The sequence below is a fragment of the Idiotropiscis lumnitzeri genome, chromosome 1 (assembly GCF_059441095.1).
Source record: "Idiotropiscis lumnitzeri isolate Australia: NSW breed Sydney's pygmy pipehorse chromosome 1, RoL_Ilum_1.0, whole genome shotgun sequence".
In the NCBI taxonomy this organism is placed as follows: Eukaryota; Metazoa; Chordata; class Actinopteri; order Syngnathiformes; family Syngnathidae; genus Idiotropiscis; species Idiotropiscis lumnitzeri.
The window spans coordinates 6,752,048-6,766,800 of record NC_142391.1 but is presented as its reverse complement, the minus strand read 5'-3'; the positions used below and the strand labels follow the sequence as shown (position 1 = coordinate 6,766,800).

Sequence of the window (14,753 nt, the reverse complement as noted above, 5' to 3'; positions counted from 1 at the left end):
GGGATCTACCCCGTGACTGCAATCCTAACGTCGTGTAGTCACATGAACACGAGCCTTGTGTAACATCCTCCTTCTGGCCTCTCACTAACTAACCACCTCATCGTTGGGCTCGATTATTTCCTTCGAGTCGGTGGGACGTGAGTCGTAAGGAATCCGACGACCGCAAGACAAATCTGCTGCTGCTCCGGCTGAAGGTGAAAATGTCTTATCTTGTCCCGGGACAGGTATTGATTGGGTTCATTACAACTTTTTCTGCAAGGCGCTCGCCTCCTTATGACGCTTGAGGTGTGTCGCGGGACTAACTGCTGCTGAAAGTCTGCTGAGGCGAGTGTTGAGGTTTGACTGATCAGAGGATTTGCGTGTTCTCTCAATCACGTTTCACAGGATGGATTTGGAAAGGAAAAGTTGCTTAAAGATGTGAAATCTGCAGAAAATGTGTCCAGGTTAGGGTTAAGATCGGCGAATGTTTCGGTAAGGTTAGTTCACTTGTTTGAGTTAAATGCAGTGTTGTTGCTTTTTTTTTTTTTTTTGGAGCATCTCAACTGAAAATAAGTTGGAACAAGTTTTTAATAATAATAATAATAATATTCCCTTTATTAGTCCCACAATGGGTAAATTCGAGATTCGAACCCAGGCCTCCTGGGGAGACTGGGTCCTGAACGCGGCGCCTTAGACCACTCGGCCATCCTCCACACAGACTCAACCATAAGGATCAGTATTACTATGAAGTGCCTTTGGTGTCCTCGTCAGGATGACTTGCTTGTCATGTGAATGTAGCAGAATAGTGAAACGCGAGTTTAGTGGCCAAGTGTTTGCTAAATTAAATTAAAAAAGAGAATTTGGGGGATGGATTAGGGTCATGCACAGGTCATAGGGAAGGGTTACGTCTATGGCCGGTTGTGTCCAAGTCCGGTCCTCGAGAGCCCCTATCCAGCCAGTTTTAGATGTCGCCCCCGGATTCAAATAATTAGGATGGTTATCGGGTGTCTGCAAAGCTTGCCGTTGAGCTGCTTGTTGAATGTGGAACGCAGACGGCAACTTAACACAACAGGAAATGACACATTGCAAACATTGATGCCAAAAGAGGAAGATTTTGTTTCTTGGAGCAGTTAAAAAAAAAAACGATTGGCTTCACTTGAAAGCAGTAAAAAATAAAACATTTTTGGAGTTTTTTTTTTTTTTTTTTTTATGATTTGTTACATTTTCTTTTACTTGTCTTCTCGTGATTTTTTTAGTAAATACTTTTTTGCTTTGAAAATATTAAAAAATATTCCTTATTTTATGAATCATATTGTTGGATTCTTATTTATTTTACAAACATTTAACAAATGTGTGTCATAATAATTTTTTTTTTTAGGCAAAAATTCTGAGATTTCAATTTCAAAACTGTACTTCAGTACTGGGGATAAAACGTTCATCATTTCGACACTGAGCACTTTGTTTCTATTTTTCTTAAAGCCTGAGGGCGGTTGCGTTTGACCACATTTTTCACCATGTTATCTGGGATACAAAATTACAACAACACTGCGGAATGACTTTGCATGGAGAATTAGTTTGGGGGGAGCTCGCATTCTTCAAATAGGAGTCTGTGATCAGTGTTGACAAGTGACGCCAGCACAACTTGCTATTAGGCCACTGTTACAAGGGGAGCTAAACACAAACATTTTGCAAACCCTACTTCGAAACCCTAGTTTGAAACCGGAGTTGTTCCACTTTTAAGCCCAAATACCGATTCTGCTAACTGGCTGTGCGGTATCAGCCGATACCAATACAGTACCAATACTTTTGAAAAATCCAAATATAAGCACAATTTTTCTTGTAATTCTAAAGAATTGCATATTCCCTTGGAAGTAAAATTATTCATTCACAATGCGCACAAAGGCTGTCAAATCGAACAGCACAATTTAATGCTCTGATCACTTTATATCCGATATGTTTTTTTTTTCCAAGTACACTGGGTCATAAGATTATGAAATTTGAAATATATTTGTGAAATTGTGGAGATGAAAATAAATTTTTTAAATCCAAAAATGTTTTAAATTTTTTACCAGTGTACATTTTCTTTGTACATAAATGTCATATGTCAAAATAATTATTAGGAAATTGAAATGAATGTTAACTGTGCATCAATGACTGACATTATAATTGATTTAAAAATAATTAAAAATTCAGTTTTCATTATCCTGCAACCAGACCAGTGCTTAGGAATACTTGGCCATCCCAGGTATAAAAAAAAAGATACTTTGAATAAAATGTGATGTGGCAAAAAAAGAAAAGAAAAAAAGGGCCATACTATACATGGTAATTTCTTTAAAAAATAATATTAATAAATAATTAAAAAAAAAAGTTAGGGTAGGGTCAGGGATAGGGTTAGGGTTGGTTAGGGTTAGGGGAAGGGTTAGGGTTAGGGCTAGGGTAGGGTAGGGTTAGGGTGAGGGTTGGGTTAGGGTTAGGGTTAGGGTTAGGGTTTGAGTTGGTTAGGGCTAGGGTTGGGTTAGGGTTAGGGTTAGGGCTAGGGTTGGGTTAGGGTTAGGGTTAGGGTTAGGGTTAGGGTTGGTTAGGGTTAGGGCTAGGGTTAGGGCTAGGGTAGGGTCAGGGATAGGGTTAGGGTTAGGGTTGGTTAGGGTTAGGGTTAGGATTAGGGCTAGGGTTAGGGTGAGGGTTGGGTTAGGGTTAGGGCTAGGGTTGGGTTAGGGCTAGGGTTGGGTTAGGGTTAGGGTTAGGGTTAGGGCTAGGGTTAGGGTTTGGGTTGGTTAGGGTTAGGGCTAGGGTAGGGTTAGGGTTAGGGTTGGGGTTAGGGTTTGGGTTGGTTAGGGTTAAGGTGAGGGTTTGGGTTTGGGTTGGTTAGGGTTAGGGTTGGTTATGGTAGAGTTAGGGTTTGGGTTTGGGTTGGTTAGGGTTAGGGTTAAGGTTAGGGTTATGGTTAGGGTTGGTAAGGGTTAGGGTTTGGGGTTAGGGTTAGGGTTGGGATTAGGGTTTGGGTTGGTTAGGGTTAGGGTTTGGGTTGGTTAGGGTTAGGGCTAGGGTTAGGGTTTGGGTTGGTTAGGGTTAGGGCTAGGGTAGGGTTAGGGTTAGGGTTGGGGTTAGGGTTTGGGTTGGTTAGGGTTAAGGTGAGGGTTTGGGTTTGGGTTGGTTAGGGTTAGGGTTGGTTATGGTAGAGTTAGGGTTTGGGTTTGGGTTGGTTAGGGTTAGGGTTAAGGTTAGGGTTATGGTTAGGGTTGGTAAGGGTTAGGGTTTGGGGTTCGGGTTAGGGTTGGGATTAGGGTTTGGGTTGGTTAGGGTTAGGGTTAGGGTTAAGGTTAGGGTTAGGGTTGGGTAGGGTTAAGGTTTGGTTTGGGTTGGTTAGGGTTGGTTATGGTAGGTTATGGTAGAGTTAGGGTTTGGGTTGGTTAGGGTTAAGGTTAGGGATAGGGTTAAGGTTAGGGTTAGGGTTTGGGTTACGGTTGGTTAGGGTAAGGGTTAGGGTTTGGGGTTAGGGTTTGGGTTGGTTAGGGTTAGGGCTAGGGTTGGGTTAGGGTTAGGGTTAGGGTTAGGGTTGGGGTTAGGGGTTAGGGTTAGGGCTAGGGTTGGATTAGGGTTAGGGTTGGGGTTAGGGTTTGGGTTGGTTAGGGTTAGGGTTTGGGTCGGTTAGGGTTTGGGTTGGTTCGGGTTAGGGTTGGTTAGTGTTAGGGTTAGGGTTTGGGTTAGGGTTGGTTAGGGTTAGTCATTTCTTTCATAAAAGTTAAAAAAGTACATGGTCATTTCTTGAAAAATAAAAAAATCTAAAAAGGACCTTTAAAAAAAAAAGTTCTTTAAAAAAATATTTTAAAAAATGCTTTACTAAACGGGTCTTTCTTAAAAAAATAAAATAAAAATAAAAAAAGTTAGGGTTAGGGTTAGGGTTGGTTCGGGTTAGGTTTAGTGTTAGGGTTAGGGTTTGGGTTGGTTAGGGTTAGGGCTTGAGTTGGTTAGGGCTTGAGTTGGTTTGGGTTAAGGTTAGGGTTAGGGTTTAGGTTTAGGTTTGGGTTAGGGTTGGTTATGGTAGATTTAGGGTTAGGGTTTGGGTTGGTTTGGGTTCGGGTTAGGGTTCGGGTTGGTTAGCGTTAGGGTTTGGAAACAGGGCTTCCAAACCCTAACCCTACTTTGAAACCCTAACCTAGTTTGAAACCCATCATCATCCCTCTGGAAAATTAAAATAAAAAAAAATAAAAACACCTGATTTGCAATTCATTTGATGAACATGTAAAGAGATTGAGCAGAAAGTCAGCCGATTTGTTTTTCAGCAGCCATGTTAGCTGATTTCCAGGTCATGTGCTTTGACGAGCTCCTTATTAATTGATCTATTTGGGCACGGCAAAAGATTTGCTGATCATTTTGAGGAGTCTCCGTTGAAGCTTTAAAAACAATGCCATCATGTTTGTTCCAGAGCAGGATGGCGAACGCCAGCTCGTGTTTATGGTGCCTGGTGTGGCTGGTCCTGCTGCTGTTTTTCGGTTGGCCCATCGGCATCACACTGGGGGGTCTCTACGGCCTCATCAGCCCCCTCACTACGTGCCTGGGTCTGGACCGACTGTCGGACCTGCTGCTGGAGGGCGCCAACCTGGGCCGCACCTGCGCCCTCAACATGAGGCACTGCAAGCCGCTGTGTTGATTTTTCTGACGACGTCTCCGACGCGACGGAGATGTCAAAAAAGGTCGACACGACGGCGGGCGTTAGCTTGGAAGCGAGCATGAGTTTGTCATTCGCCAGGCTTGAAAGGGGCTTCATGGTGTCGAATTTGCAATGACGCTGCACGGAGGAGATAAGAATTGAACAATGGCAACACTCTGACTTGTAAATGCAAACTTCTAATGCGATTAAACCTGCTTTGAACTCATGCCTGCGCTTGCTGACTGAATGTTTCTTCGTCATATTTGCTCACAGGAGGAACTGGGAAGAGCTCATCGTTTCTGATAGACATGCATATTTTCTTTGTTTTTATTTTATTTAAGTCTATTTTTCTATTATTTTTTCATGTGATTATGGCAATCTTACTTTTTAATCAAATTATATTTTGGGCATTTTTAACTTTATGGGGAGTAGGACAATATTAAAATGATATTGAAATTTCTTAGTCACATTATTTTACAAATTTCTTTTAGTTAGATATTCAAGTCTTGCTCTATTTAAAAGTAATAAAAATAATATACCAATTAATATAATAAATAATAAATAATAATAAACAATAAAATAAAAATAAATTATAATATATATATATATATAAATATTAAAATATTGATTTTTCATCTGTTTCAAAACTAATTGACTAACTAATCATCTGTTTATTAAAACTAATTGAATTTACTCATGATATAATATTACGAAAAACAACCTTTTTATTGCATGTTAGTCTTTAATTTTTGTTCATGTTTTAGTTCTGTCTTTTTGGTGTTGTGACTGTCATTCTCATAATTCAATATTTTTTTTTACATTATTTTGCAAAATTGGAAAAAAAAAGCATTGCAAATTGAAATTGCTTGGGAGCAGCTCTATTCAAATTGCATTTCAGTTTGGAATGAGCAGCACGGACATTTTTAAGGAGAACAAAGTTGAGAAACATTACGCCTGATTTTCCTCAAAATCAATTTATTAAGCCTATCAAACCATATTGGAGAAATTATCACACACACACATTCCCTAAGATTATGGATTTTTTTTATTAGTATCATCTGTTGGAAGTCTCAGGAAAACCTTGAGATGTTTTGTAAAAGAGTTGAAGGGAATAAAAGTTTTCACTGTTCTTTATTCATGTTTAAAGGAAATGTTTCTATTCCCAGAAACAGTTAGTCGGGATTTGAAAGCTCTTCCAAACATATTGACGCGGGGGATTTACGCCTCACTAACTTATTAAATACCACAAGGAGAAAAACAAAAGTACTGTGCCTCACTTTCTCCTTCGTTTCTCCTTTAGAGTTTCTTTCTTCACTTAAATTCACCTTTCTCTTATTAGATTTCGGTTTATTTTTTTTTATTTGTCTTAGTAGTTCTGACATAAAGGAAAAAAGGCGTGAGATTAACGAACTGTTCGAGACAATATAGTCGTTAAAAAAAAAAAAAAGCTAAATAAATTTTTCTCGTTGCTTAAGACATCACGTGATGCATTTCTAGGATGAACTTCAGTGACATTATCATGGCTCAAGAAAAACACGTTTCCAGGATTTACAGACAGCCTCCGATGATAAATCACGCACAGTGGACATGTCAAAGGTCTGAATGGGAGAAAACGCGCAGATGAAAATATGCGCAACGGCAGGCGCTGAAGGAGGACTTGCGTAAATGCAAACGGGGGAATATGCGTGAATCGCGCATTTTTCTGTACGAGGCAATTGAGGATTCGTCATAGTTCGAAAAATGGCAGGAGAAGCAAAAGATGGTCGAAAAATGAGTGAAGTTGGGCTTTTGACACGTGATGGCATCCCCCACACAGCAAAGTATTTAAAATATTGTTTTGACATCATACTGTCTGCGTTTTTGCGGATTCCAAACATCCCGAGGATAGACGACGTGTGCCAGAAGATTAAAAAAAAAAAGCAGGAGCAGGATACGCCTGAAGGCAAACACACAAGGTATAAATAATGAAACCAAACAAGGAAACAATCATACAGAATTTTGGATGGAAAACAGTTGTACCAGTTGAAGAAATATTTTTATTTAATTATTTTTCTTATTTCACTGACTTTAAAATCTTAATGTGGAGTATATTGTGTATATATTCATTGATATACTGAACATATTGCAGCATCAAAAAAGAAGATTCGATCCGTTTTCAATATGTGGGGAGCAAAACGATTCGATTCTGTTCGATTCAGTAGGATCCCGATTCGTACGGCTCAGTTCGAGACGGTCTGATGCAGAGACTTTTTTTTGTTGTCATTTTATATTTGAATGAATTTGCGATACATCTCTCGAATAAAAGCCGTCTCAATATATTTTAAAATGGAACGATTCGAGCCACGGTTTTACACTCATAGGATGCCTTCAGGCAAAGTGAAGCAGCATGTGGTTCGTTTTTCTTCTCTGCTCACCAAAAATGTTTCGTATATGCCTAAGAATGTTAAAGGTCAACATAAAAAAAAAAAAATTTTTAAATCCATTATTTCCAAAGGGCAAAAAATGGCTTGTATTGTTTTTGCAGCGTTGGAAGAGCGGATGCTGTAAGCTTGCCTTCATTACATAAGAGGCCAACAAAGCAGAGAGGTCATCGCTGGGGGTCCGCTGACAACAACATATGATTCACGGCTCGCTGTGTGCCCTTTTTATCCCGTCCTCCTCGTCCACGTGGCGGCGGCGGGGAACGACCGCAGCTCCTCCGCCAGTGGCCCTTTTTCCGCAACGTCGCCGCCCGTTTGGCGCCGAGCGGCAATGTCACCCCGCGTGCCTCCATCTTTTCCCGAGCGGCAAATCAAAGCAGAATATGGCACATGTCGCAACAAGACATGTCCCCTTAGCGTTCGCTGTGCTGACGTCGCAAAGAATAGACATTGTCAGCAGCTTCAAACTACTTTTTGTCGGGATGGAGGGGATTTCGCTGGAGGCCGCGCGGTGGGATAGCGGTGAGTACGTCCGACTCACAGTTCTGGATTGCAGCTGTGTGTGGAATTTGTTCTCACCCGAATTTACATGGGCCCCCCCCCAAACATCTTTGGATTGGATTGGATTAGCGTACTGTTTCAGTTTTAATTTACATGCTCAAAACGCATTTCAACCAATCATAACTGTGCCCCGCCCCTATTCCATCTTCGAACTGCCAATATGCAGACTTGATTCAGGAACAGCCAAACTGTAGTTAAGAAAACGACGCAGAATGACCTGATCCCAGTCGAGCGGCACAGACTTTTAGTTGAGCCACATGTTGTCCTGTTTTGCTGCCGCTTCCCCACACTCTTCCCCCCTCCTATCCTGCTTGGAGAGCGGCCGTGGTGATGATGACTGAATGTGCTGCTGTTGCTATGAAGAATTCTTACGCCAACTGATCGGGACAAGGTCTGAGGAGGATCCATTTCTCCAAGGGTGCCTTTCCTGCGGCGCTTCATTTTCTGAAATAATTGATGATGAAATTGAATTCCAACTCCCAAAGGATTTTCAATCTTCTTCACCGTAACACTGAATGTGTGCATCTGACAACAGCTAGAGTTTTCCTGTAGCAGCAGGAGCACTGCTGTCAGTGTCAAGCGAGGAGAATGAAATGGAGAGTGACATCTTCATGAAAAACTAAAGACCCCGTAAAGTGATCATAAACACAGTAGAGGGATGTTGGATTTTACTGGAATGTGCTATGAACTACATACAGTACATTCCTTCTTTCTTCCACACGCTATCTGCATAAGGATTGCGCAACAATGCCATGCAATTAAGATTAAGATATGACAACACATATTTCCCATGAGGACGTTTTCGTCAATAACAATCCAAGAAGCTCATTATGCTTAATAGTATGTATGGATTTCTATGCTACCTTGATCTCTGGCCATGCAAAAAAAAAAAAAAAAAAATCATCAATAAAAATCCCTTTTTATACTTTTTTTGTATTCAATTATATCTCCCAAAAATGGTTTATAAATTTATTGTAAATCACAAATTAAAAAATATCGTCGCTGTCCTGTAAAAACACGCATGTCCAATTTTGTGATGTAAAAAAAAAAAAATGCTTGCGTTAATAGGATGGGCGTAATGCAGAAACACCATTGACATAAAAAAAAAAAAAATATGGACATACTGGTAAATGTTTTTCACAGGTCAGCGACAACAGTATAAAATCAAATGTGTTTGCCCAACACCGCTGTCGCTCACTGACCATGACTGGTTTATTTCTGTCCGAGAAGGAACGTAAGCATCAAACTGTTTTTCTTTTTGTGGTGGGGGAAGGAGGTCTTCGGGGCGCTCTTTGTGCCTCGAGGCCTTGAAAGAGGTAACAGCTGCAGACGCCAGCTGTTTGACAAGTGAGCCACACTCGCTACTCCATAGCCGAGCTACTGTGTGGACGGTCCGGACAGTCAAACTTGATCCTGGCAGGGCTTCCCAAAACCCCAAAAATAATCACAATAAAGAAGTTGGAAAATAGTCAGGCAGTGATTGATAATGTCGCTACACAGGGGCAACATGTGTTGCAAATTCTACAAATAATCCAGCATAAAAAGAAGTGAAATGTTGCAACGATAAATCAATAAATCAACAACTATTTTGAAATTCGATTAATCGTTTTGGGTCATTGTTTAATTGAAATTGTTGGAATTTCAGCATCTCAAGAGTAAATATTCTCAGGTTTCTGTAGTCCTGCATGAAAACAGACTCGTCAAAATAGGATGTTTCCAAACATAGGCTTTTACTTTGGAAAACAACGATGAATATTTTTGCTTATGTTCTGACACGTAACCTGGAATGACAATAATTAAAATGACAATTAAACGTTTTTTTGGGTATTGTCTGTCAATTTGAAACAATGTCCTGTTTTTTAATAAACCAATGGAAATTGAAAAATGTTTTTAATTGGAAAATATAATCGACAGATGAATCAATTACTAATATTTAGCCCAACTATTTTACATCATAACAATTCTTTAATAAACATTATATATTCCAGAAAAACATTATTTGGGCGTTAAAAAAAACTCAAGTGTTTGTGCGAGATTTTTTATTTACATCATGAATGTAAATTATTTTAGGATAATTTACATACACTTAGTTGAACATATGAGATTAAGTATATTAGGCGAGAACTTCAGATTTTTTTACCATAATGCATTTGACTATGTAAAGAGTAAGTCTTATTCAGCTGTCTTAAAGTAAATTATAGATCAAAGAAAATTCAAAGGTGCTTCGGATATAATAGTTACAGAACCCTCCATAAAAATGCGCATTGTGCTGAAAATGTTACATTTCATCTCACTTAACTCATTCGCTACCAGCCGAGTTAAAAAAAAAAAAAAAGGATCGTTGACGTCTTTAGCCGTCAATGGCAGTAAATGAGTTAAATATAACAATCCATTATCACATTTCAGCGAGAGAAATTAGCATGTTTGAATAACATCATGTATTAATATAAAAGACTGAAATGCGTTGTGATTTTTATTTTTTTGCGATAAACATGATACATTTTGGTTATATTTTGACATGACTTTGAAACTGTTACAATGTTTTTTTTTGTTTACATGTCTTACAAAATCCAATAAAATGGAATAGCAAGCTCATCTTCTGCCTTTCTCTTCTCGCATGAAGCCAAAAGATGAGCAAAGCGGATCACCCTGTCGACATGACAGAAGGCGACTGATTCACGAGTCGGAGTCAAGATTTAAAGAAGACCCTTGCCTTTGTCCGTCTGTCCTCACCGCGACCAACGTCGCCATCCATACATGGCACAGACAGACTTGCTTGTCCCTGTCATGCCATTCATGGAGCGCAGTTGTCAATGGCGCGGCCGGCTACCATACATGGAGAAAGCACGGCCCCCTTCTCAGGCTATAAAATGGGATGACCTGACACTCTGACACCCCCCCGGTTGACACTCTCCCAAGGTCTCAAGGTGCCCAGTGCTGATCTGGTGAGTTCGAGAACCCATGGAAGTGTGGATTTATGCCAAGAAGGTGGACTCGACGGGAATTGATTTTTCACTCACTACCATTGACTAATATTTTTCATCGTTCTTGTTGCATCATTTTGCTGTATTTGGAGAAGCCAGAGAAAATTAAATGGGAACGCTTCCATAGCGTAACTATTAATCGCTTATCGGTGTGTTTCAGAGGTGACATCATGTGCGACGACGACGAGACGACCGCCCTCGTGTGCGACAACGGCTCCGGTCTGGTGAAGGCCGGGTTTGCCGGGGATGACGCGCCTCGTGCCGTTTTCCCGTCCATTGTCGGACGCCCTCGTCACCAGGTAAAGCTTACCGACGTTTACGTGATAGAGGCCACAATTTGGTTCAATTAAATATCTTAAAATTGAGAGATACAGGACTGTGAAAAAGCTGAACTGCAGAAGCGGTTTTAGAGAATTGATGTCGAGGCATGGCTCGAGGCCCGTAGAAAGGAAACCAAAGACAAAATGTCCACAGTCGCATTGACAATTTGTTCAAATGTCTAACAACTGAACAAAGGGAGAGGTCAGGGGTGCGTTAACTTCACATCTCCAAAACCAGAGCCATTATCATCGAATCATCAAAGACAGAAATTGATTTTTAACTATTTATATTCATCAAGAATTAATAAAAATAATATACCCATGCGAGGCCTGACCAATAAAATGATTTGTGGAAAAAATATGAGTCGAACTCAATTTTGATACAGAATTGCAATCGCAGCATCAATTCGTTCAATTATGTCCTAGAATTAAGTATTTTGTACAGCAATAGCAGGATTTCACAAGATTACAGAAAAAATAATTTGATGACTTTTTGTCAAGGGACAGAAGAAAGCATTGTGACATACGCAACGTTTCCACTTTCAATCAAATATGTCTCAAAATTCTGGCAGTTATGCGCCACAACTAGCTTTGTTGTTTTAGCAATGTTAAAACCATCAAAAAACGAGAATTCTGTGACCGATGAATGAAAAGATGCTGCCAAAATGTTTGAGCCCAACACTAGAGTTGTTGTTTTAGACATCTTTTTCAGTCATTGTAAAGCCGTGTATTCAAAGAGGATTACACATTAATGACAAAAAAAAATGCTAAGAACTGGCGCAAGGACCAAAAAAGAACTCCCTCCATTCTAGCAAGAATCTGTCATTTCTGTGTAGTCTGTTTTGCCTAATTTAACAGATGGAAAAAAACAGAATGCTGAGAGAAAACTCACACACTCATATGATCACCCAAACATAATACACAACCCTATCTCGCAACACCTTTCGTTGACTTTGCAAGAACTGTCCATTTCACTATTATGGCGCAGCTGTAAATGGGGTGTGGTGGCACATTGATGGCTTGCAAAGCCTTCCAACTGCATCTGTGAATCTGAAATACAAAGCTAAGGAAACATTTTCGCCTTTGTAGAGAGCTACACAGAATTACTAAAACAAGCATTCTGGAGCTACACGAGGCAAGTCTCCGCCATCCCATAACTGAGCCTTGCCACCTTCGTGCACTCTCAGGGCGTCATGGTGGGCATGGGCCAGAAGGACTCCTACGTGGGCGACGAAGCCCAGAGCAAGAGGGGCATCCTGACCCTGAAGTACCCCATCGAGCACGGCATCATCACCAACTGGGATGACATGGAGAAGATCTGGCACCACACCTTCTATAACGAGTTGCGGGTGGCCCCCGAGGAGCACCCCACCCTGCTGACCGAGGCGCCCCTCAACCCAAAGGCCAACCGTGAGAAGATGACCCAGATCATGTTCGAGACCTTCAACGTGCCGGCCATGTACGTGGCCATCCAGGCCGTACTGTCGCTGTACGCCTCCGGTCGCACCACGGGTACGCTCAATCCGTAATTCTTTTACACCTCTTATCTCTAATTCATGAGATGTCAATCAGGGACAATCCGGTGATTGATTGCATGAACTAACGGAGCCGTTATTTGATTGTCAGGTATCGTGCTTGATTCCGGTGACGGCGTGACACACAACGTGCCCATCTATGAGGGTTACGCTCTCCCGCACGCCATCATGCGTCTGGACTTGGCCGGACGCGACCTCACCGATTACCTCATGAAGATCCTGACGGAGCGAGGCTACTCCTTTGTCACGACAGGTGCACATCGACCCTATCCCGATTTTTTTATTTATTTATTATTCCTTTTGTTCCGCTCGGCCGACGTGAACAATTCGCTTCTGCAGCCGAGCGTGAGATCGTGCGTGACATCAAGGAGAAGCTGTGTTACGTGGCGCTGGACTTTGAGAACGAGATGGCCACCGCCGCCTCCTCCTCGTCCTTGGAAAAGAGCTACGAGCTGCCCGACGGTCAGGTCATCACCATCGGCAACGAGCGCTTCCGCTGCCCGGAGACCCTCTTCCAGCCCTCTTTCATCGGTGCGTAGAAAGCCAACTACAAGGAAGTCATTCATAGACTTGCGTTGAGGAATTCCCAATCACTGAAGCGACATTTTGATATTAAACATGGTTTTGTCCCAAGCACAAAAACAGTGAATAATGGACGCTAGGTCTCCACGAAAAAAATATGCTCATCCAAATATGCAGGGGATCACAATTGTGCCTGCACAAAGTGCTTAGTCAACAACACACAAATAAGCCGATAGTCAACTCGAAGTTGCATTTTAACCAAACCTCACCCCCACCCCACAAACGTTTTCTTTTAAAGCGGCTGCATAATGTTAACCTTTGCCGGTGTCAGCTGCTGAGGAGGAGGAGGGGGGGTGCTGTCTGCCGTAGCGCATGTTACGGCAGCTGACAGCTGTGGCAGTTTCTCTGTCGTGATTAGGTCGCGGGGCATACACATGGTTAAGTTTAACTTAACACCCCCCCCCCACCCGACACACAAACTGCCAACTTGTGTACTCTCGCACAGGCATGGAATCCGCCGGCATTCACGAGACCACCTACAACAGCATCATGAAGTGCGACATCGACATCAGGAAGGACCTGTATGCCAACAACGTCCTGTCGGGTGGCACCACCATGTACCCCGGTATTGCTGACCGCATGCAGAAGGAGATCACCGCTCTGGCCCCCAGCACCATGAAGATCAAGGTAGCAAAGCAAAACTTTGAGAAAAAAAACATTTCCGGCGAGAATTAATGCGTATGACCTCAAACCTCAACACATTCCACGGAGATTGCCGCCATTGATATGTCCAAATCAATATTGTTATTTTTTGTAAATATTGTTAGTTAGTTAGTTTTTGGTTATCACTCACGATGAGAACGCTTTTGTTCCCTGCTCTGATGGAGTTTCTATCCACAGTTTCAGCAACAAAAAAAAAACGCATAAAAATATTACACACACACTCCCCTGACATACAAAATCCTTATATCCTTGTTTCCCGTGTTTGCTTGCATTCAGATCATCGCCCCCCCTGAGAGGAAGTACTCCGTGTGGATCGGCGGCTCCATCCTGGCCTCTCTGTCCACCTTCCAGCAGATGTGGATCAGCAAGCAGGAGTACGATGAGGCCGGACCCTCCATCGTCCACAGGAAGTGCTTCTAAGACAGCCCCCCCCCCGTTCCTCCCAAAGCCACAAATCTGCTACAATTTGTTTACAATTTATACATATATCGCTTTATAAATAAACAAGAACACAGAACGCACAACACGTGCCTCTTTGTCGTCTTCACGGCTCGCTTCAAGTGCGACAAATGAGGCTGGCTAATGCAAGGTGAGCTGCTCTTAAATTAAAACGGGATAAAAACAGAATGTGTCCTTTGTTCACGTGATCGCCGAATAAAGGTTATTAAAGATTTGAATTAGAAAAGATTAGGGCGAGCGGAGAAGATAAGCCACTGTGCCGTTTCATTGAGGGAAAACACAGGTGGTCATGTGACCTCCCTAATCCCTTTTGCTACATTGATGGGCAAACCTCACTCTGGCGTACGAGAAGAATGATATTAAGAATAATCACATTTTTGATTGGCGGGCCACAATGGGTTCTAAAGTTTGACAGAGGGGCCGGACCAGGAGCAGATGGATTGAGTGTTTTGGTCACCTCTCCTCATCGGAGGAAAAAAATACATTTAATTCTAAATGAAAGTGAACAAAAGCATTACGACAATATATATATATGTGTTCGAAAAACCACAGTATTTAGAAAATAAAACATGAACAAGGTTTATTCATTTAATTTTTTC

General features: G+C 41.6%; 1 protein-coding gene and 1 long non-coding RNA gene across 2 annotated transcripts; both read left to right on the top strand.

Moving 5' to 3' along the window:
• The first annotated feature begins 55 nt into the window (after nucleotides 1-55).
• On the top strand, nucleotides 56-4,856 carry LOC148343006 (uncharacterized). Its single transcript, XR_015845681.1, has 2 exons — nucleotides 56-194; nucleotides 4,406-4,856. It is a non-coding gene; the product is annotated as an uncharacterized LOC148343006 (long non-coding RNA).
• Nucleotides 4,857-10,490: 5,634 nt separating this feature from the next.
• Nucleotides 10,491-14,304, top strand: LOC148343005 (actin, alpha cardiac muscle 1). The gene is made up of 7 exons (XM_088313834.1): nucleotides 10,491-10,556; nucleotides 10,756-10,894; nucleotides 12,103-12,427; nucleotides 12,542-12,703; nucleotides 12,790-12,981; nucleotides 13,478-13,659; nucleotides 13,972-14,304. Exons 2-7 carry the CDS (start codon nucleotides 10,766-10,768, stop codon nucleotides 14,113-14,115), a joined length of 1,134 nt encoding a protein of 377 aa, XP_088169960.1. The 5' UTR covers nucleotides 10,491-10,556; nucleotides 10,756-10,765; the 3' UTR covers nucleotides 14,116-14,304.
• The last annotated feature ends 449 nt before the right edge of the window (nucleotides 14,305-14,753 follow it).